This window comes from Brassica rapa, chromosome A02 (assembly GCF_000309985.2).
Source record: "Brassica rapa cultivar Chiifu-401-42 chromosome A02, CAAS_Brap_v3.01, whole genome shotgun sequence".
Taxonomy (NCBI): Eukaryota; Viridiplantae; Streptophyta; class Magnoliopsida; order Brassicales; family Brassicaceae; genus Brassica; species Brassica rapa.
Window position 1 is genome coordinate 31,379,419 of NC_024796.2, and position 23,793 is coordinate 31,403,211.

Genomic DNA, 23,793 nt, shown 5'->3' on the forward strand with positions numbered 1-23,793 from the left:
TTTTGAAGTGATTTTTCGTGTTAGTAAACCGTAATTAAAATTACCACTCTATTTAAAAAGCATAAATAATATTCTATTTGTTTCAAAAAGATGTATGTTTTGAAGATTTTTCAAAACATTTTAAATATTGATTATAAATGTATTACTTATGATTAATTAGTTTCCACAATTTTTTAGCAAATCAAAATTTAATAAACACCGATAATTTTTCTCAAAATTTACAATTACCATTATTAGTTAGTAAATATACACTGAAATTCAAAACAAGTTTTTTGTAGAATATATATAATTTTGAAAAGGAGGGAATAATTCACAGTAACCTGGTTAGAGATTACATAACTCATCATAACTTACCATTATTAGACCATATGATTAAAGTTAAATAGAGGACTATATATGGATACAAAAAAAACTTAAGATTTAGGGCATGTGCATTTTTTTATAATAGAAGAAGAAGAAACATCAAAAGATGTACTCATTGTAATCAAATACAAAGAGAAGATGTTTAGATATGATAACATGATCACTCAAGTTGACCATACCACACCCCTTGGATCTTCACATCCTTAGGTACCTTGGCACCCAAGTCAGTATCCGACGGCTGAAGACTTTCGAACACTCCGATCACTTCTCCTGTCTCGGGTTTGCTCTTGGTCACTTTCAAAGTGATCTCTCCCACCGAAGCTGCCGTGTTCTTCACGTTCTCTTTTGAAAGCTCCTCTTCGTCACCTCTGCCTCCAGCTGGCAATGCAACGGCGTTGTCATATCCTGTGGAACCACCACGGCCCTTAGGGTCCAAGAAGGAGGAGCCACGGTATGAAGGGACTAAGAATTTGCCAGAGAAGTTGTCTGGTTTGCCAGAGGCGTCAAGCTGCTTGACGGTGAAGAGGAATGGCACACGCTCGCCTCCTGGAAGCTGGACAGTGACAGCAGCGTAGTCGATGCCGTCTTCTTCCTTGAAGTTAACGCTTCCGTCAGAAGAAACCTGCTCGAGAACCGATTATAAAAAGAATCACAAACCCTATTCGTAACCAATAAAACAGACAGTTTCTTGCGGTGGAAGCAAAAAGAAAAAAAAGAAAAAGAAAAACCTCGAAGGGGCCTTCGATCTCGTCAAGAGTGTAGGTGAGACGGGTCATGAGCTTGGTGTTCTGGAAATCAGGAGGCGCATTCTTGCTAACACTCTCAGCCTTGACGGTGAAGGAAGTAGGCTCGAAGCAGAACTTCTTGCCAGCGTACTTTCCGGGTTTGAAGGAGAAAGTCTCGGAGCCACCGTCAATAGTTGGGCACTGGTTGGCCGTTCCAGTTCCCTTAACTTCCATGTAAGTCTTGCTCTGAATCTCGTCGTAAGTCAGTCTCTTCGGAGCTCCCTCTGCACTTGCTCCCTTTCATTACACCACAAACACATAACAATTTCAACTTAATTGTGATCCCAATAAGCTTTCCAATTCGTAAAATCGTATCATGTACCAATTTGGTACTAATGATACACGAAGATTGTGAATATAACGCATTCTAATATTCTGTTGTGATAATCTTAAAATGCTATTGGTTTAGTGTACTACTTTCAAGGTGGCAAGTTCGATGCATTGTTAGAAACTGTTATTAACAGTTCGTAATAAACTTATATGGAAGAACCGGTGATAGGAGGAAGTTACCGAGACGACGAGAGCAGAGGTTGCGAGAGCGAATCCAGCGATTTTGACAGCGTCGGAGCATTTACCGGCCAAGTCCTTGAAGTCAGATTGGAAGGAACATGTGAGGCGAGCAGAGGATGTTTCTAGTCCGAAAGATTTCCCGACTGTCTGAGTCGACCGGAGGTGAGCACTGCCGCGTGAAGGAGCGGTGGAGATTTTAGCGGCCTGAAGGAACGTAGAGGCGGATTGGAGAGAGGCAGCCATGGCCACAAAGTCTCTCAAAAAAATGTTTAATGGTTGTCCTGATCCGAAGCAGAGGAAAGACCTAAAACAGTAGTAACATTCGTTAGGAGAGAGAGAGAGATAAGATTTGGGATAAGGCGAGAATTTTCATTGGTTTGTTTTGTGGGAATCGGAGTTACTGGTTTCTTCTCTTGCCACGTGTCCGAATGCTAAGTGGTGATATGGATACGGTCTCACTCACTGATGCTGACATATACAATTGTTGCATTAATTAATTAAAAAAAAACTCAAATGGCCCATGCAGGTTTCGAACCTGCGACCTTCGCGTTATTAGCACAACGCTCTAACCAACTGAGCCAATGGTTCTTCGATGCTTACAAAAATTGTTAATTACATCTTCCTTGAGAAAAGCAATCCAAGGAAGCAACGGTTTGCTACGTTCGGGTGTTTAATCTACGACCGCTGTAAGGGACTGAAGCTTGGAAGCCCTTGAGCAGCTTAAGTTGACTGAACCACCGGTTTTCCTAGCGCCAAGTTCGATATCAGAGGTGGCTCGTGTTGCATCATCTCTTCATCAAGTTGAAGCAGCACAGCTCTAAATCTCCTAATTTTGACGAGCTATTGGTTGAGCAGCATAATCTGCAGTCTCTTTGCGTCAGGAAGTAAAGCGTTTTGCTAATACCCCCTGAAGAGATTGGATAAAAACAACAGTTATTGTTCATGTCAGAAATAATTTTTTTTTTTTTTTTTTAATTTGAACGGTTTCGAAAATTTTGTTTGGATTGGTGATTTAGCAACATGTCATGTCCAAAAAATCTTCCACAATACATGACATCAATTTTGTTCGAATAGTTCGGATTGGTGATTTAACCTCGACCAACTAAACTTCCACAAATCTCAACATCCTACCACCTCTCCTAATTAATCTGAAAAAAAATCCTTAAAACAACATATTGTTTATCCATATATGAAATAAAATACAACCATATATTATAATTAGCATATGTTTATCTTTAGATAAAATAAAATAAAAACATATAATATAATCTTTTCGTAGCTAGCAACCAAGCCTAATTAATGGTGGTATGGTTGACACTTCTAGTTACTAGACTATCTCGTTGCATAGAACTTCTATCACATCCGGTGTGATCATCATCCTTCCAGAAGCTATTACTGAAATCAAAGTCAAACGTTTTCTCAACCTGACAGTCGGTGGAATGGGTCCAGTCCAAGATCAACCTATCTTCTGATTTCTCAATAAGTGTCACGGTGCACCACTGATCTGTTCTCACGTTCAATGCTTGGAGTTGGCATACTGATAGGTTTCTCCAGACATCTTTCTCTTCAGCTCCTTGGCTTGTTCGTTGGTAAGCTCCAATCCAGTAATCAACATTGTGATTTGGTGTATTGTCTCTGTGTAACGAAGCCATTCCATTTCACTAGTGTTTGCTGTCTCTTTCTCCAAAATAGGAGCAAATCTCTTGGCAGCTTCACTTTTGATCTAGACCACATTATTGTTTCTATTTCGTTTCTCATAATAAGAGATCACCTACATATATATACTTAACAACATGCCATTGAATTAAATTAATTGGAAATCTAGTTGAAACCTCTAATATTACTTTTTAGTCTATTTTTACATTTTTCTTTCAACGTTTACTTTTACATTAGTAAAAGTATTTTTTTTTAGCAATTTTCACTCAGTTACCTTATTCATAATATAGAAAACTCCAATTGTTAAATTTCTTGAATATGATGAAAATAATAAAACGTGTTTGTGTTGAGGCTTTTAACTAACTCATCACAACTGTATCGAGCAGCCCCTAAAATCACAAGCATTATAACTAGAGTTTAAAAAGTAATCAGAAACTCTTATTGTGATTTGCCGGTTCGATATAAATTTGAATATAGTATAAACATTCTGTGAAAGAAGCTGGAGTAGCTCAGTTGGTTAGAGCGTGTGGCTGTTAACCACAAGGTCAGAGGTTCGACCCCTCTCTCTAGCGTTTTTTCTTTTGGTCAACTGAATTTAGGAGTCTATCTTGATGGCCCTAATGAATAGCAGTTTGATAATGGCTTGGGCGATCAAAAACACAAAGTAAATTTGTCCGAACACTTCCATTTCAGAAATTGTGATGTGCCTACTTCATGAGTAATACTTGTAGTTGGAAAATGCAGTTGTAGATGGAGGCTTGTTAAAAAAAGTAACACAAACCGGCTAATAACCGGCATATTGAGGAGTAAACCAAGGAAACCGTGAAAGGACTACGTACTTCTTCTTCCTCCGGCGAAAACCCTCAAATTGGGAGATTTAATTTAATTAAATCATCGAAGAAGATGGGGAGAGCATTGTACAGCGTAGGATTCTGGATCCGGGAAACAGGTCAAGCACTTGATCGGCTCGGCTGTCGCCTCCAAGGCAAAAATCACTTCCGAGAACAGCGTACGTCTTGATTTGGATCTTTCCACTCATTTGATTGTGATTCGTTTTTCTTTTGTTTTCTGTCAGTATTCATTAGAGACCAGACTTCCTTAAAAATCACTATATCTAGTATCTTAGCTCTATTTGCTTACTTATTCCTAGGCTTAAGCTCCAATCTTATTACTGCATTCAGTTGCTTGCTTGCTTCCGCAAACTCTTGTTTTTCTCTCTAATAAAATGTTTGGATCAGACATTTCTCGCATTGAGGCTGGCCTCTGGCTTTTCACATGCTCATATAAAGCAAGCAGCACTTGCTTCTCTATTGGTTTCGTTTTATACATTAAAAATAATAATTAACGTTTTGTGACGAGAAACAGAAGACAAAGTGGTAATGGAGTGAAATGGGAAACAAAGGAATGGTTTTATAACCCTCTACTTATATTTTCTTTGTCATCTTTGAACCAGTTAAGTAGCACATAAACTGCAAAACCCAGAGCAGATGCAGCAGCAACCGTAAATACAGCTACTTGTACGGAGAATGATGAGGCGAAAGGCTGGAGAACAAGTGAGTTCCAGGTTATGTGCCACAAGGTGGAGTAAACAGAGCCCACGATTGCACCCACCACCACTTGACTGGCGGTGTGAAGCTTCTGGGAAACCCTCAACCATACAAAGTAAGAAGCCAAAGCAAGGATGAGAGAAAGAGAGATGGGAAAGGGTGAGAGAGAGAGAGTGTTACCAGAGAAGAGAGAGATGAAAGAAATGGACTGAGCATGAGAAGAAGGCATCCCAGGGTCAGAACGCAGAGTTGCAACAGGTCTCTGTTGGTTAAGGATGCGTTTGAGAGCTACGGAAAGGGCGGAATTGGAAACGGAGCCAATGACAGCCCACAAGGCTGCACCATCATGTCGTAGAAGCAGAACCGATCCAAACACAGCAGCTACCACCCATTTGCTCTGTGTACACACTTTTGTATTTCATTTACATCTAAACATATTTATCAGAGAATTCGAATACAAACCAGACGATTAGCGACGGCGTTGATCCCACCGGAGACCAAATCGTTGGACGGACTAAAACCCTCTTGCTCCAACGCCTGAAACCCTTCTTCCCCGTCTATGTCTCTCCAAGCATGGGTTTTGACTAGATCGGCCATAGTTTTAGGAGGAGGAGCAGAGAAAGAGCAGAGGAAGATTGAGCTCGGGCCCAAATAGAAACTGCAGGTGGGTTTGTGGAAGAGAGCAAGAGATGACGCTGACGCTGCTGCCATATCCCAAAACAATTTCAGGGAGAGATTGGTTACTTTCAGCTTCTATCTAAGCCCATTAGTACTAGGCACTGTAATTATGGGCCTCTTTTGCAGAAAAACCTAAATGGGTTTTGTAAATAGTGGGCCTCTGCTTCCGCTTTTCTTTGCTCAATACAAATCATAAAACTAATCGCAATTTGTCAACGCTTGCCGGCCATCTGCCAAACAAGTACAACTTTACGTAGCCTTACATATTCACCTACCAAGTTACCAAATCAACCCTCTTTGCTTCTATAAATATAACTAGATTTTGACCCGCGCAGGCGCGCGGATGTATATTTGAAAAATATGTTGATATTTGTTTTTCTTGTAATTATTAGGATTTGGAAAAATGAATCCGAGGAACATAACCGATACTGATCCAAAAATATAGTACCAAACCCGAACATAAATTGATTAAACATTCTAATTATTCAAAATTTTGTTATTTAGAGAACCGAATCTGATCCGAACCGAAGTATTTGGGTATCCGAATTTATCTAAAAATAGATTTATATACTTATATATATTAATTATTTTTAGATTTAACGTATATAAAACATCAAAAATGATACTTTTAAATTTGTTTAAATACTTGAAAATATATATAGATAGTCAAAAGTAAATATCTGAAATAGTTAAAGTATACTCAAATCACCAAAAATACTTAAAATAATTATTGATTCCGTATCCAAAATTTTAAATAAAACCAATTGATATGTTAAGCTTAAGTATTATGACATATGTTATTCAAATTTATACGTAATATATTATTTTATTTATACATTTTGAGAAATTTAAAATATATAATGATTTAAGACTTTAAAAATAATTTAAATTAGTTATCCAAACCCAAACCAAACCCGCAAAGATCCAAATCGAACTCAAACCAAAATTTAGAAACATTCTAATAAGGCTGAAATCTTTGACCCCGAAAACCCGAAATACAAACCGATCAGAACCAAACCCGTATGGGTACCCAAAAGCCCATCCCTAGTCATTATTATATATCGTATTTTATCATCATATAATTAGTCGTATTTTATATGTATCATCATATAATTAATAGTATTTTATACATACCATCATATAAATAATTACATATATTATATTTTTAAAACTTAATATGAAATATAAAAACCATAATTTGAGTTGGTATTTCAAATTTGGTTTTGTATTATATTTTTCTTATATATATTGACAATATTTTTTTATAATGGTTATTGAAAAATAGTTTAGTAAAAATCCATTTTTGAATATATGTATATTTTTGAATCAATTTTTGATATAAATCAAATTTGAATTATTATTTTGATTTGCAATATGTATATAAAGTTTAAATTTTGTTTTATGGTTAGTTTAGAAAAATAAAAATTTAGGCAATTAGATTGACCCATTTTGGTATATTTTAAAAGTGGTCTAGATAACTTTCAATTTTTTTAAAAAACATAAGCCCATTACTTTTTTTCTTAATACTACTATCCTTGTTTTCAAACAAAAATATTTTTTTTAAAGGACTGCAATCCATGTTTCCAAACACTCTAAATTTTTTAATAATCCTATTCAAGTCTCCAAACACTCCAATTTTGTACTTGAGTTTTAATAAGATAGATACAACACGTTGGAGCTTTTAACAAAATCAAACACAAGGCGCTTGTCGTGCACCTCACCTCTCACAAAAAACATTTCTTCTGATCCAGATCCGAAGCTATGGCCACTCCCATTGCGTCGGAGCCAAGGAAGGTTGCGTTGGTCACCGGGATCACTGGACAGGACGGATCATACCTGACGGAGTTCCTGCTCGGAAAAGGGTACCAAGTGCACGGCCTGATCCGACGATCCTCAAACTACAACACGCAGCGAATCAACCATATCTACGTGGATCCCCACAATGCCACCAAAGCCCTCATGAAGCTCCACTACGCCGATCTCTCTGATGCCTCCTCCCTCCGCCGTTGGCTCGACGTCATCAAGCCCGACGAGGTCTACAACCTTGCTGCTCAGTCCCACGTCGCCGTCTCCTTCGAGATCCCTGACTACACTGCTGACGTGGTCGCTACTGGAGCTCTCCGCCTCCTGGAGGCTCTCAGGTCTCACATGGCTGACAATGGCCGCACCGTCAAGTACTACCAGGCCGGATCCTCGGAGATGTTCGGGTCAACTCCTCCTCCGCAGTCTGAGACGACGCCGTTTCACCCGAGATCTCCCTATGCTGCCTCCAAAGTCGCGGCTCACTGGTACACCGTCAATTACAGAGAAGCATACGGCCTGTACGCCTGCAACGGGATCCTGTTCAACCACGAGTCACCCCGCCGAGGCGAGAACTTCGTGACTCGGAAGATAACACGGGCCTTGGGGAGGATCAAGGTCGGGCTGCAGACGAAGCTCTTCCTCGGGAACATACAGGCCTCCAGAGACTGGGGGTTCGCAGGGGACTACGTGGAGGCAATGTGGCTGATGCTGCAGCAGGAGAAACCAGATGACTATGTGGTGGCTACTGAGGAGTCGCACACCGTCGAGGAGTTTCTGGACGTCTCCTTCGGGTACCTCGGCCTCAACTGGAAAGACCACGTGGAGATAGACAAGAGGTACTTCAGGCCTACGGAGGTTGACAATCTCAAAGGAGATGCGAGCAAGGCAAAGGAGTTGTTGAAGTGGAAGCCCAAGGTTGGGTTCGAGCAGCTGGTCAAGATGATGGTGGATGAAGATCTGGAGACGGCTAAGAGGGAGAAAGTGCTCGTCGATGCTGGTTACATTGACGCTCAGCAGCAACCTTAATCTCCATTCCAAGCAGCTGCCTGCCCCCAAAAAAAAATAAGAGTTATCATTATTATCTGTGTTTTATTTCATGTTTTTTCCGTTTGTTGTTTTACTATTTTCTTGTTTACAAATGTTGTTAAACATCATTCACTGTGGATTTTGTATCATTAGCAAACAAAGCGAATAAAATATATGAATATCTTTTTCTACATCACAACAACGGCTTCGCGATTATGCAACTCAACTAAAAAGTAGCAGCATCTTTCATCAATGCAAAAATCATAACAATCTAGTGGGATTTCGACTCACCAAATTTATATATGGTTGTGACTCTTATACTTCCTGTTTAAAAGACAGACTAGTAGTAGTGAGTGTTTATACTGACCGAATCAGGTGGAGCAAGAACAAAGGGTGTCGCCAAGAATCAAGGTCCCTCAATTATTTTTACATAATAATCATGAAAGATGTATGCCAGTTACTTAGCAACCTTCCTTTACCTGCAACACATGAACTAAAAATACGTCCCCGTAAGAAAAGTGGAGAATTCAGTCAGTCTGGTATAACAATAAATATAGGGACCTTGAGAGATATATAATAAGAGCAAAGGTATTAGATATGGGGAGAGATGTATGATGAATAAGGAAAACAAAAGCTTTTTGTTGAGCAAAGACGAGACAAAGCTGTTTCATAGGAATACAAAAAGCAAACATGTATTCCCCCCAATCCCAAGGGAAAAAAGATAAAAGAAGAAGATGATGGGTCCTATCTCGTTGGAGGAGGTTGTTTAAGCAATTTCAGAACGTTTTCGTAGACGATGAACGTGCTGGAAGAAGCAGGCACATTTTTTAATAGATTAGCTGTTAGTCCCCTGTAGAAACCTCTGAGACCCTCGAATCTGCACCGTGAAGGCAAGAAAGATAATAGTATATGTTATCTTCAGATACAATCAAGACCAAGAATAGATATATGCTCTTCTCTGACCTCGCGGTTTCTCTGATGACATGTAAGCTGTCTATATATCTTGGGATTCCGTTAGTACTAGGTCTTTGCTGAACAATAGAGGAATGTCTATGACAGTCACACCTCAAATACTGCTAGAGTTAAGAAGAGGTTGAAGCAATTTACCTGTAATCGTGCTCTAATAACTTGAAAAGGATATGTAAGAAGAACTGCTGCGACTTTGGAGGAGCCTCCCAGTGCAGCATAATCCGCCGAGTTCTACATATAAAAAATAAAAAGAAATGCCAAAAAAGATGACTTGGTCCTCCTACATTGCCAAATAATCACAGTGTAAGAAGAAGAAGAAGAAGTCTGTACCAATAAATTATCAGGTGTGGATTCGGATTTTCTTCTCTTCTCTTTCATATCGACAATGACTTTACGGAGTTCCTCATACGCTGTGAACTGAATAGCACCATGAGAAACCTGCTGAAGAAACTAAATCAGGATCAAACCCTTCCAAAATATGAAACTATTTGTAAAAGCAAAAGGAAAGTGAGTGAGTGACTAACCAGTACAAGGCCAGGGACAATACCCTTGTAGAGCGCCCTGGGTCCTTCCTCTTTCATTATGGTTCTAAAGGCATCTGCAAAAATTCACCAACAAAAATTAAGAAAAGAAAAGAAGAATGGAAAAAGTGAGTTTGTTAAGGAAGCATATGTGGAGACCTAATAGGCCGGAGTAGGGTGGGGTTTGATGAAGAGGTGTCTGAAGCTGTAACCTTGTCTTGACAAGCCAAATAGGATTCGTGCATAAACAGACCTGAAAGTGTATCATAAGGTTGAGATAAAAAAAAAATAAATAGATGTTTTTAAGGGGGGGTGTGAGTTAGTAATAACAAACCAAGGCTCCAGATTCAGCGGCAGAAGCAAGGTGAAGGGGAGGGGTGAGTTTCTCATCGTCCCTGCCTCTAGCGTATCTCTCTTTCGCTCTTCCATAACTAGAGAGATGTATTTGTTTCAGAGAGAGAGAGAGCTTGGGGTGGGGATTGTAAAAGAGAGGAAAGAGGAGACAACTCACAAGAAGAAGTATAAGCTCCATGAGAGAGTGGAACCGATTACAGCAGGGAAGAAACCTGCATAAAGGCCTCTCAGACCCTACACCAGAGAAAATGTAGCTTCAATTCAGAAACGTGAATGCATGAGAAGAAGATGGTTAAAGCATACCTCGAGACGGCCAATGGTGAAGAGAGCGTGAGCTGTGTTCTTGTACGTCGGGAACCCTCTACCGTCGTTCACTGTTTCAGACAAAAATCTAGTTTCTTTTTTTTTTACTGTGGGAGTGGAAAAAGAAATCAGACCTTGGAATCTAGTACGGACAACATCAAGAGGGTGCATAGCAGCTACTGTTGCGAATCCTGCGACTGCCCCCGCTGTGGCATTTTCCCACTGCCATGATGGCGCCACCATACCATCAACCTGCACGCGATTGGCCTACAGAGCTCAAATGAGTCGCAAGTAAATGGCTGATGAGAGAGAGAGATAGATCCGGAGTCCTCCTCCGCTTTACTCTCCGACGCTTCCTTGAGTTCCCGTCTCAGATTTGTGAAGCTTTAAAGCCCATTTATGCTTTCCGAGGCCCAACAACACCTACAATTAAAAGCCCCATCCTTACCTTTGTTATTTATTCCCATTAATCGCCCAATACTTTTACATTGCTTAAAAAAAATATATCATCATAATGATCAACTAGATTTGACCCGCGCTTAGAAAGCGCGGGTTTTTCTAAAAGTATAAACAATTTGATATGAATTAATATTTGTAGATTGTTGTACATTATTATGTTACAAAATATTATTATATTGAGGCAGATAAATTTTGTAAAATTATATAATTCATAAATAAGTTTATTTAAGATTTTGTGTGTACATTTTTATTTAATTCTTTTGGTCTGTATATTTTATCTGGACCAAAAACACAAACCAAGACCGACTTGAAAATATAGGTTTGGTTCGAGTCCAGGATAAAGTATCTATTGGTTATTTTTTAAGATCCACAGGTTTTGATCTGGTCCGGATCATACCCGAAACCCGATCAGGTACCCAAATTAATCGGATCTTTTTAGTATATTAGGTATGTATGGGTATTTCGTATATGTTTGAAATTTGGATATTCTTTTAAATTTTAGGTTTGGGTTTTTGGTTATTGTTTCAGGTTTGGGTAAAATTCCAATTTTAAAATATATTTTGGGTATAGAAATTAAATTTTAAGTATTTTTAATTTTTCGATTCATGATTTAGGTTAAAATACGGGCTTTTCGTATATTTATTTGGGTATTTATTTGGAGTCTCAGGTAGTTTTCAGGCTTACTGGTACTTTGGGTTTTAGATACCCAAACCTAATCGAATCAGTTACATACCTGAAAATTATATGAATTTTACGGGTATTTAAGTTATGGATTTAAACCGACTCGTATTTTAAAATTTATTAGATCTTTTTTTTTTACTTGTTTGTATAAATATTATATCATTACTTTTTAACTTGTTTGTATAAATATTCCACAAACATTAGAATACAATAATATATATATATCAGTACGTATAGTAAATCGATATGTTTACTCCAAAATTAACAATATGTTTGGTTTTAAACTTATTGGTTGGTGAATGGACTTATTAAAATCAAAATAAGTTGGTGTTATACATATGGTAAGATATTTTGTTTTATCAAAAGGTATCAGGGCTCCAACTTCTGTTTTCCATAAATCTTTGTTGGACTTATTAAAATCAAATAAGTTGGTGTTATACGTATTGTAAGATATTTGATTTTAATAAGTCTAACAAAGAGATATAGCTCAGTTCAAAAAAAAAACAAAGATATATAGAAGTGACTAAATTATTATTAGAGAAATATAAAGTAATATATTATTAGTCAATTATTATGGTAAGACCAAAAATATTGTTAGTTAATGAAAGGGTCCAAACAACATTTTTAAGTAGATTTTTCAAAAATGCTTCATTTTTAATAGAATAGATGCACGTTGCAAATTTAATACTCTAGATCTTGCGGATGTTGGATTTAACTTGCGTTCAATGTAAATTTATAAACTATTTATTTTATAAAATGTCTATTTATATTTTTATGTTTTGTAAAATATATTTAGTGTAGAATATATTATATTATAATATAGATATTTGATAATAATTTTTTATCTGTACGTAATATTATATTTATAATTTGATAATTTGATGCAATTTTATGTAATTGTAATATTCATATATTAACCTATTGATTTTTTGTTTATTTATTTAAAAATAATTTAATTTTTTTACAGTAAATTTTTATGAATTATTATTAATTTTATGATATTTGGTTTTCTTGAAAATTGTATTGTAGCAGATTTATATATACTATATATTACAGTTTGTATTTTTAATTTCAGCAAAAAAATAACAATTCATTGTAATTAATTAATTTAATTTTTTTTATTTTAAGTGAAATTGCATATTTGTAAATAAGATAGAAATGCAATGGCATTTAGTCAAATCTTATTCCAAAACCGAGATGTTTGTACGGTTAATTATTATAAATAGTGTTATATCTTTTTATAACTGAAAAATATGTTTTAAGATAACAACACAATGTAAAAATTATCTTTTTGAAAAAAAAAATATTATAAATAAAAAATTCATTTTTGATTATATAGTTAATTATATATATATATATATCCATTAAGTGTAATATAGATATTAACCGCTTTAACTTTTAACGTGAGAGCTTTGTTGCTAAAATTTATTTTGCAAATAATAGTATAGATCATATGGTTGACTTTAATCCTAGAACCACAATAAAAAAAGACAACGCTAACTATTGTGCAAGCAAAGTGATAACAATCTCAAAGAGATATAAGAACTAAAAAAGCTAAGAAACATCTTTTAAATAAGAGATATAAGAGTATCTTTATCGCAAAAAATCTAAAACAGATTTCTTAATTTTTTACTCTCTGATTAAAAAAATTTTTAAAAAAAGAACCAATCGCGGGTCACCACGTGTCAGTAGGGCCCGCGAACAATAAAAAAAAACACTGCAAAGTCATTTCTTATTTGGTAGCTTTTGTAACCGGTTTTTAATGCTTGTGTGGACCCTCCACGTTAAGAAACACAGTAAACACATGCGTTAATGGTGTTTTAAGAGCATGATTATTGAGAATTTTAAGTGTGAGCTATACTATAGCTAAAAAATGTCAAAACATAAGTTAAGAAATCCAAATTAAAAGTCCAGTTAATCATATGCTCTAGAGTATTTTCTACATGTGTACAAATTGATACGGTTCCCAGAGTACGACAAAGACATAAGTGGATAATGACAAAACCCATTCAACTGCTCTCCCTTTTACAAAACCAAATAATCTAATTTTTCCGTTTGTCTTAGTAGCGAACCAATTAACATTTGAAAACATGACCAAACAGCTTATATATGTGGACGTTTCAAACAGTTGGTTTCATCACTTAACTTAATTCGTTCTAGGGGGTAGGCACTTTACCCGATATCTGAAGTAGCAAAATACCCGAACGGGTATTGAATAAGGAGAGATTGGATACCCGAACCCGAATGGATATCCGAAGATAACCGAACATATGTATAATTAACTTTATATTTCTAGTTTATATCTCTCATTTTATATAAAATATTTATATTGATACTACACATACTTTAAGTTCATATGATATACATACAATTACGGAAAAAATGATTTGCTACTCACTTAAAATGCATATCAAGTTTTTTATTTCAAAAATTAACAAAAAGTTACATCCAAAATTAAAAAAAAAAGTAACTAAATTAATGCATTTTTAGTTTTAAAATGTTATGTCCAAATATATTAACCATTCAATCTATTAAAAATAAAAAATTAGTTAACTGAAAGTTATATTTTTAAATACAACAAACTTGAGAAATAAAAATTTTAATATATTTTTTTTCAAAATCTAAATATCCGAACCCGATCCAAAATAACTGAATCCGAACTAAAAATACCGAACCTGACCCGAAATACAGAAATACCCGAACGGATTCTAAACCTCTATACCGAAATATCCGATAATCCGAAATACCTGACCCGAACCCGAACGCCCACCCCTAATTCGTTCGTTTACATTTGCAAATGAAAGAACACAATATATGACAGGCTCAAGTTCGCGACTGCCCCAAGAACCAATTATCATTCGGTGCAGAAAAAGCCCTATACATTGGGGAGTGGGGAAGCGTGCACCGAGCTAGCTCGGAAACGGGAACACTTTAACCTATTAATAATTAGGTTTTCTCGGACAACAGTTATTCCCGATAGACGATATCGCCAAGGAGCGATAACATACATTAAGTTTAACAAGGAAGTAGATTTATAGATATTGAAAGTACTGATACATGTCTCAAGAACATAAAAAGAGCCAGATGCCCATAACACATCTCAGGACGTACACATGTAGAAAACACACTGCGTTAAGAGCCCTTCTTTATTTTTATTTATCTGGTATACAAGTTTATGTAGTATAGTTGCTTAATGATGACCACCACCACCGGGAAGCTTTTCCTTGATCTTTTCCATCATCCCCTTCTTCTCGTGGCGCTCACCACCGTAGCCTCCAGCATCATAACCAGTGGTAGTTCCCATTCCCATCCCTTGAGATTGACCAGAAGACTGATCATGATGGCCTGGCAACTTTTCCTTAATCTTATCAGTTATTCCCTTCTTCTTCCTCCTCCCACCTTGCCCATCATCCTCCTGTCATTATGTCGGACACTTGTTAATACAAGACTAGGCCACATTAATTAAGACACGTACGCATGTTAATATTATATATTTGGTGTAACGTACCGAGCTAGAGCTAGATCCGGATCCAGAGCGGTGAAGCATTCCTCCCAAGCCCCTCCCACCACCACTTTCCTCATGGAGTTGCTGTTGGCCGTGGTGCCTTCCACCTGCGCCTGCTCCCAAGGCTCCAGTTCCTGTCCCGTATCCTTCGCCACCTGTCCCGTAAGTCCCTGTTAAGTATGAAGACGCGATCTACTGAATATACTCTTTATTATAAACGTGATACGAGCTACAACAAGGGAGACACTCTCATAACGAGTACTCCTCTACTCTCATGTCGAGTAGCTACTTAGCTCATACGCTAAAGTACAATATTGTAATTCTCGATAACCCCAAATGACTTAGTACGTTCCTATTTATATCAATCCCGTGTAACGGCTTTTCCCTCCTTCAATCTGTAACAACCTCCACGTCATCATCCCCTGCTTGACTCTTCTTCTCTTCTCCTTTCTTCTTCCATCTCCTCCTCTCATATGTATATTTGTACTTATCAATCATACTATCAACCTTAAACCAGGAGTCACCGCCATATCTGTACGACCCTACCGTTATCCGCATGCCACGAAGGTTGTGATGGAGAAGATGGTAACAGAGATGCTGGAAGCGGGTATTATCAGAGTCAGTATTAGTCCATTTTCAAGCCCAGTGTTACTGGTTAAGAAAAAGGATGGGTCTTGGCGGTTTTGCATTGATTACAGAGCATTGAATCAGGTGACAATTCCGGATAGATTTCCTATTCCGGTTATTGATCAACTACTAGATGAGTTACATGGAGCATCGGTCTTCTCTAAATTGGATCTTCGCGCGGGTTATCATCAAATCCGGATGAAAGAAGAAGACATAGCGAAGACAGCATTTAGAACGGTTGAAGGTCATTATGAGTTCCTGGTAATGCCCTTTGGACTTACAAATGCACCTGCGACATTTCAGGCTCTCATGAACTCAATTTTTAAGAAGTTTCTACGCAATTTCATCCTTGTTTTCTTTGATGACGTGCTGGTCTATAGCAGAAGTATGGAGGAGCACGTAGAACATTTGAAAGTGGTGTTGCAAATATTGGCTGAACAGAGGTTGCTTGCGAACAAGAAGAAATGTTCGTTTGGAGTACAGCAGGTGGATTATTTGGGGCACATCATATCGAAAGAAGGGGTCGCCACTGATTCAGCGAAAACAAGCACAATGAGGGAGTGGCCGACACCACGATCTGTCAAACAACTGCGGGGGTTTCTTGGTCTCACTGGATATTATAGAAACTATGTGAAGAGTTATGGCACTATTGCTCGACCTTTGACGGAATTATTAAAGAAGGATGGGTTTGAGTGGTCTACAACAGCACAAGGGGCTTTTGACAGGCTGAAACATGCGATGATCACTACACCGGTGCTAGCGTTACCAGACTTCGACAAAAAATTTGTGGTTGAAACAGATGCATCAGGGTTTGGCGTGGGCGCAGTTTTAATGCAGGATCGTCGACCAATAGCGTACTTCAGTCATGGTTTTACAGCTCGCGAACGATTGAAACCAGCTTACGAGAGAGAACTCATGGCTGTGGTATTGGCAGTGTTGAAATGGAAGCATTACCTGATTGGACGTCATTTTGTGGTTCATACAGACCAACGAAGTCTTAAGTATTTGTTGGAGCAGAAGGAGGTCAATATGGAATATCAGAAATGGTTAACAAAGTTACTTGGTTTCGACTTTGAGATATGTTACAAACCGGGCAGTCAAAACAAAACAGCAGATGGTCTTTCAAGAATTGAGAATTTGGAAACTCAGGAGTTAAGTTCTCTGCTATTGTCCTTGACAGTTCCGGGCGTGATTCAGTTACAAGATTTATATGCTGAGATTGATGGGGATGAAGCGTTAAAGCGTTTACAGATGTTAGTAGCAGAGGGAAAAATGATGAACAAACATTACAAGATTCTGAATAACAGATTGTGGTATAAGAAGCGGCTCGTCATTCCAAAGCAATCACGGTTTATTCCTTTGATCATTTCGGAATGTCATGACAGCCAGCTTGGGGGTCATTCTGGAGTATTGAAAACAGTCAAGAGAGTTCAATCTATGTTTCATTGGGAGGGGTTGTTTAAACGGGTTCAACAGTATGTTCAAGAGTGTAGTGTTTGTCAAACACACAAATATTCTACTCTTTCTCCTGCGGGTCTTCTGCAGCCACTTCCGATCCCTCAGCAGATTTGGGAGGATATTTCAATGGATTTTGTGGAAGGATTGCCAACTTCTCAAGGTCATAATGTCATCATGGTAGTAGTGGACAGATTGAGTAAGTATGGACATTTTGTGGGTCTCAAGCATCCTTTTACAGCGGCAGACGTGGCTTCTAAATTCATGTTGGAGATTGTCAAGCATCACGGCTTTCCTAAGACAATAGTCTCAGATCGAGACCGGATTTTTCTTAGTACCTTTTGGAAAGACTTGTTTCGATTATCGGGTACAAAGTTGAAGTATAGTACGGCATTTCATCCGCAGACGGACGGTCAGACTGAGGTTCTAAACCGTTGTGTGGAGACATACCTTCGTTGCTTCGCTTCTGGTCATCCAAAGACTTGGTTTAAGTATCTGTCATGGACAGAACTCTGGTATAATACTTCGTTCCATACATCGCTTAAGGCTACTCCATTTCAGGTAGTTTATGGTAGGGAACCACCACCTCTCATTCGTTTCGAAGAAGGGTCGACATCTAATTTTGATTTGGAGGTGGCTCTTAAAGAAAGAGATGCGATGTTAGTACAAGTAAAGCATCATCTGGTTCGGGCTCAACAGTTGATGAAAGTGCAGGCTGATAAGCACCGCCGTGATGTTGTTTTTGCAGTCGGTGATTTGGTTTATCTAAAGCTTAAACCTTTCCGTCAGCACACCGTGGTTCGACGATATTGTCAGAAGTTGGCAGCAAAGTTCTTTGGTCCGTATCAGATTTTGGAAAGGATTGGCAAGGTTGCGTATCGTCTTAAGCTGCCAGCAGAATCGAAGATCCATCCGGTATTTCACATTTCGCAATTGAAAGCTGCTTTGGGTCATGATCAGGTGTTGCAGCAGCTTCCACCTTCGTATACGGATCTGGAAAATCTTTTGTGGGAACCTGAAGAGATATTAGCGTCACGTTGTAACGAGGGGAATGAGGTGGAGTTGTTAGTGCGTTGGAAAAACCGTGAGGAGCACGATAATTCTTGGATGATGTTACAGGAGTTTCAAGCATCTTTTCCAACTTACAAGCTTGAGGGCAAGCTTGCTCTCAATGGGGGGAGTATTGATAAGTACAAATATACATATGAGAGGAGGAGATGGAAGAAGAAAGGAGAAGAGAAGAAGAGTCAAGCAGGGGATGATGACGTGGAGGCTGTTACAGATTGAAGGAGGGAAAAGCCGTTACACGGGATTGATATAAATAGGAACGTACTAAGTCATTTGGGGTTATCGAGAATTACAATATTGTACTTTAGCGTATGAGCTAAGTAGCTACTCGACATGAGAGTAGAGGAGTACTCGTTATGAGAGTGTCTCCCTTGTTGTAGCTCGTATCACGTTTATAATAAAGAGTATATTCAGTAGATCGCGTCTTCATACTTAACAGTCCCACCGGTGGCACCTCCGCCGTATCCTCCACCTGCAGTCCCATAACCTCCTCCTCCGGTCGCTCCAAGGCCACCACCAGCTGTCCCGTATCCTCCACCGCCAATCGGGTTTCCATACTCGTCCAACTGCTGGATGGGGTTTCCGTACTCATCAGTAGCCTGAGCTCCTGGTCGGTTCTGGTAAGAAGCCATCTTCTTCTTTTCACCTTTCTAAAGCAAACACTTTCAGCTAGCTAAAATTAAACACTTTTCTTTCTGTTTGATGTGATGAGATACTTGGATATTGAGTTGATTGATGAAGGTTTGTTAAGCTCATGGAAGGTACATTTATAGTCCGGTTTTAGATATTGATCAACTCTTAAATTAGTGAATCGTCATGTGAAAGCGACACGTGGCACAATAGCAAATGTCGGCATGATGCTGCTAGACACGTGTCGATACAAAGTCCAAACCATATAAATAAAAGAAACCGGATGGATATTTTTTCAAAGTCGAGTACGTACGTACGTGTTCGTAACAATCCATGACACAGTGCTGCTGAATAATAATAAAGTGGAAAGCAAAATATCGTAGATGTGCTATCCTTATCCTTGAAAGACGATGCGTCTTGTCTTGTCTTGATGTAGCCAGTAGCTTCATACATACAAGCCTTGGAAGGAATAAGAAGATTGGGTGTATCCGAAGAAACTTGCCTCTTGGATATAAAATATTGGGCTTAGTGGACCTTTTCTTCTTCTTTAGCTTTCTTTATGAGTTTGGGCCTTATTAAGATTCTGTCAAATAGCTTGCGAGCCTAGTATTATACAACCCCTGAATTTAATTCATTTCACAATGGGGGTGTTGGGGGACAGGATGTAAATCAAACTTGTAGATTACTACACAAATAAGATTTAGAAAATACTCGGGGATTTTCTATCGATAGGGTCTCCTCAATATTTAACAAGATAATACAAAGAAAAAAGAGCCAAGCAATAAGTTACAGACGTGCTAAACAATAACTCAGAGGGAGCCTAGAGCTTGTGAGAGTCGTCCTAAGTGCCATCTCCTATTTCCGATTGGCATAAGCTGACAATTTAGATAAGTCAGGGATAACAAAAGCAAGCTCCGATGAGCCTGTGACAAACATGGGACTTCCTGGAGCCCATTTTATTACTGGAGGAGCTTCACTCCCATGACCACCCATCCAACTCTGAACCTACACACATGCACGAATCCTGAATTAACACCAAATCATATCTGAATGAAATTTCCAGGGAACAAGCATTTCTAATCCAACCTGTTTTCCGCTCCTCACACTCCATGCATGGGTACTACCATCTCCTGAACCTACCCAACAATGAAACAGAGTTAGTTTTTATTTTTATTTTACAAAGAGCAAGTGTGAATGCATCATTAGAATCTCAGGGCTAACCTGAAACAACATGCATCCCTTCAGGACTGAAGGTTGCATCCAAAGTAGATTCTTCAGCCACTGGTTTCACACTATATGTGGATAGCTGCAATGCAGAAAAAGAAAAAAGGAAAATAGTCAGGCCAGATACATTAGTATATGTCGGTCATGAGAAGATAGGAGAGGGGAAGGGCGTACGAGTGTTCCACGAAAAGAATCAAGCACATGAATATGGCCGCCCATGGTGGTAAGCAGCATGCGCCTTCCATCATTACTAAATTTGACAACGTTTGCCTCAGAAAGATCACCACCAACGGAAAATATTTCAAAAGGCCCCTATCCAAGCAAAACAGAGAAAGGGATTACAGAGTCAAAATGAAAAGACAGAGCAGGAGGATGGAATGATTTAAGAAAGAAACCTTATGGTACATACGGGAATCAAACAATCTTATGAAGCCACCAAAGGCAATAGCAAAGACTAAACCTTGATCATCATAAGCTGCAGCAGGCCTTCCTTGGACACGTAAGAGACCCTAACCAAATGACCAGTTAGGTAGATAGTACTAACAAGGTCAAAGAAGAAGAGAGAGGATAATAATGAACCCGAACCTGGCATTTCTCGACCCTTTGATCCCAAAGCAAAACAGTTCGATCAAGAGAACCGGAGATGAAGGATTCACCAGCAGAACACAAGCTAAGCGAGACAACTCTATGTGGAAGAAAAAGAAGAAGAAGTTAACCCCTACTAGGCTAGGCTAGGCTAGTCCAGTTAAAGAAGAAGAATGGAAGAATGGAAAACCTGTCGTGATGTCCTTTGAAGTAGCGCAAATACTTGTTATCGTGCAAAGAGAGAAGGCGCAGAGAGTCTAACCAGACCGGACCAGAAGAGGGAGGGAGAGATTGTTAGGCAATCATTCAATACATAATAATAAAAATAATAGTGTGGAGGAAGAAAGAGTGCTCGCTCGCTTTTACCGTCCCAGCCGTTACGGGAAGAGTAGATGACAGTGGTAGGATGTGAAGTGAAGCAAACAAGATCAACCCCATACTTTTTGCTGTTAATCGTCTTCAGGCATCTAATCACATATCATAAAGAGACTGTTATATTATTACATACTCATTCAACACCAAACCAAAGTTAAAGTTGGGGAATATATATATATATATATAAATCAACAACTCACGTAGCGGTAGCAACATCGTAGAGACGAATGGAGTCATCGTCGCTTGCCGTCACCATATAACTCGAATTTTTGTTAAAGTCAATCGAGCTGATCCTGCAATTCTGCGCAGCTTTTCCAAATCAAAACAAATCAACAACAACAACAACAACCCTTTCAGTTTCAGAAAACTTACATAGTCTCTGAAAACAGCGCCAGGTTCCATGCTCCTTACTAATTCTTCACTTATTTCCAACGCTACTCGTTCCTCTCTCTCCGCTTGCCCCCCTCCTGCCCACAATCAACAAAATTATACTCTCGTTAAACCGCCCCACCCGATTATCTCATTGACAGAGACACTCACCAATCATTGCTGATCGCTCAGCTCAACTCGCCCTAACAACAATATCCCCCGCCGAGCTCTTCTCGATTTGGGGGTATTATCTTCTTCACTATTGGTTGACCAATAAATATGAGGCCCATATAATTTCAACATCCAAGTGGGCCTTCCAAATAACAGGCCTTAGGAGACTGAGACCGCCCATCATTTTTGACTTACACCATCCACCGGGTTAGCATTTACTTATGAGATAATAATGCACAACCTTGATAACATATATGAAAATGAGATTTCCATGATGTTTTCCTTTTGGTTGCTCTTTCGCATCATCGTCCACAAATCGAGTCCCTGCGAAGCTCTTTCCATCACACACAACACATTGAAATAAGAGTTTTTGTGTCACCAGACGACCAGGTGGAGGAGGCTATGGGATCGTCACGTGGCATTCCACCAGGTCCTATTTTAATGGGTGGAGGGCGACAAAAGAAAGATAGATTCCAGCTGTAATTTGATTCTCACAGCATTTTTCTGTTAATTATTAGCTAGTAGTTGTGGGAGAAAACCGAACACACAGCATTTTTCTATTGTTAATTATCCTCCAGCCTGAGTGACTCTACTCTCTCCGAGGAATTCATATGTCCACCACAACTTTGTTTCCACAGTAGTCCAAGACCAAAAGGCATATACGGGGGACTGACTAAAGTCATAGGGAAGGGTATAGTAGTCATTTTGAACTGAATAAAGACTCAGCCAAGAGCCGCTCGCGTTTGACATTTCTGTGAAATAAAATAAAGGATTCCCACTATATAAAAGGGACTATTTTTAAGCTTCCTAAAGCTAGCCACATGCTCAAACTAATCAGGGCCAATCAAATTGCCACGTCACTGCCAGATTAGGCTTCAAATTAAAATCACGATCGGGCTTCCTGTGCGCTAACTCATTCTCCGACTCCGTATTTTTGTTTTGCGCCATCAGCCGAAGTGAAGCCAAACTCAGATAATTCACTTTCACCCAGCCCAGCCCATTAATCCCATCAATCTGATAATTCACTTTATCCCAGCCCAGCCCATTAACCCTAATCTACGTATTGTTGAGACTCAAGCCAAAGCGCACACAGCTTTCTCATCCTCTGAATAACCTAATCGCCGTCTCCCCCATTTACCTTTCTCTCATGACGACCCATCTCGAAGCCCATTCCCGAGCCACTCTCTCATAAGCATAATCCCGTGTTCTAAACATCCCGTGTTAAATTTTTTAAAACACTCATATCTTAGAAATAGTTTAGAAAATATCTTTATATAAATGTTTTTTTCTTGAATAATATTTAATTATAATTTTTTGTATCTTTTTAACTTTTATAATAAAATTATTGTTTTCAGATAGCTACAAAATATAAATAAGAATTATCTTATTTTAAAATTTTTTGATAATTTTATTATATTATTTTAAAATCATTTATTTAATATTAATATAACATATAAATTTTATATGATTAAAATAAAATTCGTTTTTAATTATATATAAAATTCATTAAGGGTATTCTTTTAATTAACACATTAGCGAATCAGTTAGAAATTAATAATAAATCAATAACCTATCTAAAAGTCTAAAACCTAATAAAATATGACAAATAAGAATAACTAACTAAATTTTAATATAAAATAGAAATTTAATATTACTAATAAAAAATTCATTTTTAATATATATATATATAATATTAATTAAGGGTATTTTTAAATTAATAAATTAGTGACTTAGCTAAAAATAAATAATAAATCAGTGATTTAGCGAAAACCTAATAAAAACATGACAAATAAGTAAATTTACTAAAATTATGGATAATATAAAATATAATTGATTCTTTAATACAAAATTAAAATAAGAGTTTTGTTAAATAAAACATAAGTTTGCCGTATCGGTCTAACAAAAAAAACAATCATTAATAGTGTCGTAGGAATTATGTTTTTCCCATTAGCGAATAAAATTGAAGCATAGTGTTGGAGGATAACTCAACGTGTAGACAAGATTATGGAGATTGACATGGGAGTTGAGGTAACGGACACAACTGTTCTTTCGCAAAGAAACGCTCCTGCTAGACATCCTGGATAAATGAAAGAGACATATCTTGACTTGGCTTTGTGTTAATGGATGGT

General features: G+C 38.0%; 6 protein-coding genes and 2 non-coding genes across 18 annotated transcripts; 2 read left to right on the forward strand and 6 right to left on the reverse strand.

Moving 5' to 3' along the window:
- Positions 1-349: 349 nt before the first annotated feature.
- LOC103855346 (oxygen-evolving enhancer protein 1-1, chloroplastic) lies at positions 350-2,000 on the reverse strand. The gene is made up of 3 exons (XM_009132313.1): positions 1,659-2,000; positions 1,092-1,385; positions 350-985 (listed from the first exon to the last, which is right to left on the reverse strand). The coding sequence occupies exons 1-3, from the start codon at positions 1,899-1,901 to the stop codon at positions 524-526; spliced, it is 999 nt and encodes a 332-aa protein (XP_009130561.1). The 5' UTR covers positions 1,902-2,000; the 3' UTR covers positions 350-523.
- A 172-nt stretch (positions 2,001-2,172) lies between these two features.
- On the reverse strand, positions 2,173-2,246 carry TRNAI-AAU. Its single transcript has one exon. It is a non-coding gene; the product is annotated as a tRNA-Ile (tRNA).
- Positions 2,247-2,820: 574 nt separating this feature from the next.
- LOC103855347 (lipid phosphate phosphatase epsilon 2, chloroplastic) lies at positions 2,821-5,617 on the reverse strand. 2 transcript variants are annotated; one of them, XM_009132314.3, is made up of 3 exons: positions 5,324-5,617; positions 5,042-5,258; positions 2,821-4,952 (listed from the first exon to the last, which is right to left on the reverse strand). In XM_009132314.3, exons 1-3 carry the CDS (start codon positions 5,570-5,572, stop codon positions 4,768-4,770), a joined length of 651 nt encoding a protein of 216 aa, XP_009130562.1. In that variant the 5' UTR covers positions 5,573-5,617; the 3' UTR covers positions 2,821-4,767. The 2 variants fall into 2 exon arrangements, with proteins under 2 accessions (XP_009130562.1, XP_033141409.1); XM_033285518.1 differs by having other exon boundaries at positions 4,591-5,258.
- TRNAN-GUU lies at positions 3,813-3,886 on the forward strand. The gene has a single exon. It is a non-coding gene; the product is annotated as a tRNA-Asn (tRNA).
- Positions 5,618-5,702: 85 nt separating the features above from the next.
- LOC103855348 (GDP-mannose 4,6 dehydratase 1) lies at positions 5,703-8,564 on the forward strand. Its single transcript, XM_009132316.3, has 2 exons — positions 5,703-5,854; positions 7,203-8,564. Exon 2 carries the CDS (start codon positions 7,301-7,303, stop codon positions 8,366-8,368), a length of 1,068 nt encoding a protein of 355 aa, XP_009130564.1. The 5' UTR covers positions 5,703-5,854; positions 7,203-7,300; the 3' UTR covers positions 8,369-8,564.
- Positions 8,565-8,964: 400 nt separating this feature from the next.
- Positions 8,965-11,001, reverse strand: LOC103855349 (folate transporter 1, chloroplastic). 9 transcript variants are annotated; one of them, XM_009132317.3, is made up of 10 exons: positions 10,650-10,962; positions 10,516-10,586; positions 10,370-10,446; positions 10,193-10,289; positions 10,018-10,111; positions 9,862-9,935; positions 9,668-9,778; positions 9,476-9,568; positions 9,332-9,399; positions 8,965-9,245 (listed from the first exon to the last, which is right to left on the reverse strand). In XM_009132317.3, exons 1-10 carry the CDS (start codon positions 10,756-10,758, stop codon positions 9,113-9,115), a joined length of 927 nt encoding a protein of 308 aa, XP_009130565.1. In that variant the 5' UTR covers positions 10,759-10,962; the 3' UTR covers positions 8,965-9,112. The 9 variants fall into 9 exon arrangements, 6 of the variants coding, with proteins under 6 accessions (XP_009130565.1, XP_009130566.1, XP_033141407.1 ...); XM_009132318.3 differs by having other exon boundaries at positions 9,668-9,775; positions 10,650-10,936; XM_033285516.1 differs by having other exon boundaries at positions 10,696-10,929.
- Positions 11,002-14,664: 3,663 nt separating this feature from the next.
- Positions 14,665-19,065, reverse strand: LOC103855350 (dehydrin Rab18-like). The gene is made up of 3 exons (XM_009132319.2): positions 18,753-19,065; positions 15,164-15,330; positions 14,665-15,070 (listed from the first exon to the last, which is right to left on the reverse strand). Exons 1-3 carry the CDS (start codon positions 18,940-18,942, stop codon positions 14,846-14,848), a joined length of 582 nt encoding a protein of 193 aa, XP_009130567.1. The 5' UTR covers positions 18,943-19,065; the 3' UTR covers positions 14,665-14,845.
- Positions 19,066-19,605: 540 nt separating this feature from the next.
- LOC103855351 (protein ANTHESIS POMOTING FACTOR 1) lies at positions 19,606-21,915 on the reverse strand. Of its 2 annotated transcripts, none has more exons than XM_009132320.3 (11): positions 21,665-21,915; positions 21,497-21,591; positions 21,325-21,425; positions 21,116-21,216; positions 20,940-21,006; positions 20,750-20,849; positions 20,560-20,673; positions 20,339-20,476; positions 20,162-20,246; positions 20,027-20,076; positions 19,606-19,945 (listed from the first exon to the last, which is right to left on the reverse strand). In XM_009132320.3, exons 1-11 carry the CDS (start codon positions 21,669-21,671, stop codon positions 19,796-19,798), a joined length of 1,008 nt encoding a protein of 335 aa, XP_009130568.1. In that variant the 5' UTR covers positions 21,672-21,915; the 3' UTR covers positions 19,606-19,795. The 2 variants fall into 2 exon arrangements, with proteins under 2 accessions (XP_009130568.1, XP_009130569.1); XM_009132321.3 differs by having other exon boundaries at positions 19,683-19,945; positions 21,497-21,588; positions 21,665-21,858.
- Between the last annotated feature and the right edge of the window lie 1,878 nt (positions 21,916-23,793).

What these genes read in the sequence shown, in the direction of transcription:
- LOC103855349 (XM_033285514.1), bottom strand. Translation starts at nt 10,758, where the DNA reads ATGGTGGCGCCATCATGGCAGTGGGAAAATGCCACAGCGGGGGCAGTC. An exon ending in ACCCTACTCCGGCCTATTAG is followed by an intron (nt 9,936 to 10,017) that starts GTCTCCACATAT and finishes GAATTTTTGCAG; the next exon opens with ATGCCTTTAGAACCATAATG. An exon ending in GTCATCAGAGAAACCGCGAG is followed by an intron (nt 9,246 to 9,331) that starts GTCAGAGAAGAG and finishes TTCACGGTGCAG; the next exon opens with ATTCGAGGGTCTCAGAGGTT.
- LOC103855346 (XM_009132313.1), bottom strand. Translation starts at nt 1,901, where the DNA reads ATGGCTGCCTCTCTCCAATCCGCCTCTACGTTCCTTCAGGCCGCTAAA. An exon ending in CCTCTGCTCTCGTCGTCTCG is followed by an intron (nt 1,386 to 1,658) that starts GTAACTTCCTCC and finishes GTGTAATGAAAG; the next exon opens with GGAGCAAGTGCAGAGGGAGC. An exon ending in AGATCGAAGGCCCCTTCGAG is followed by an intron (nt 986 to 1,091) that starts GTTTTTCTTTTT and finishes GTTCTCGAGCAG; the next exon opens with GTTTCTTCTGACGGAAGCGT.
- LOC103855350 (XM_009132319.2), bottom strand. Translation starts at nt 18,942, where the DNA reads ATGGCTTCTTACCAGAACCGACCAGGAGCTCAGGCTACTGATGAGTAC. An exon ending in CGGCGGAGGTGCCACCGGTG is followed by an intron (nt 15,331 to 18,752) that starts GGACTGTTAAGT and finishes CATACTTAACAG; the next exon opens with GGACTTACGGGACAGGTGGC. An exon ending in CCGGATCTAGCTCTAGCTCG is followed by an intron (nt 15,071 to 15,163) that starts GTACGTTACACC and finishes ACATAATGACAG; the next exon opens with GAGGATGATGGGCAAGGTGG.
- LOC103855351 (XM_009132320.3), bottom strand. An exon ending in TTCAAAGGACATCACGACAG is followed by an intron (nt 20,850 to 20,939) that starts GTTTTCCATTCT and finishes TCTTCCACATAG; the next exon opens with AGTTGTCTCGCTTAGCTTGT. An exon ending in AGGGATGCATGTTGTTTCAG is followed by an intron (nt 20,077 to 20,161) that starts GTTAGCCCTGAG and finishes ATTGTTGGGTAG; the next exon opens with GTTCAGGAGATGGTAGTACC.
- LOC103855347 (XM_033285518.1), bottom strand. Translation starts at nt 5,572, where the DNA reads ATGGCAGCAGCGTCAGCGTCATCTCTTGCTCTCTTCCACAAACCCACC. An exon ending in ACGCCGTCGCTAATCGTCTG is followed by an intron (nt 5,259 to 5,323) that starts GTTTGTATTCGA and finishes GTGTGTACACAG; the next exon opens with AGCAAATGGGTGGTAGCTGC.
- LOC103855348 (XM_009132316.3), top strand. Translation starts at nt 7,301, where the DNA reads ATGGCCACTCCCATTGCGTCGGAGCCAAGGAAGGTTGCGTTGGTCACC.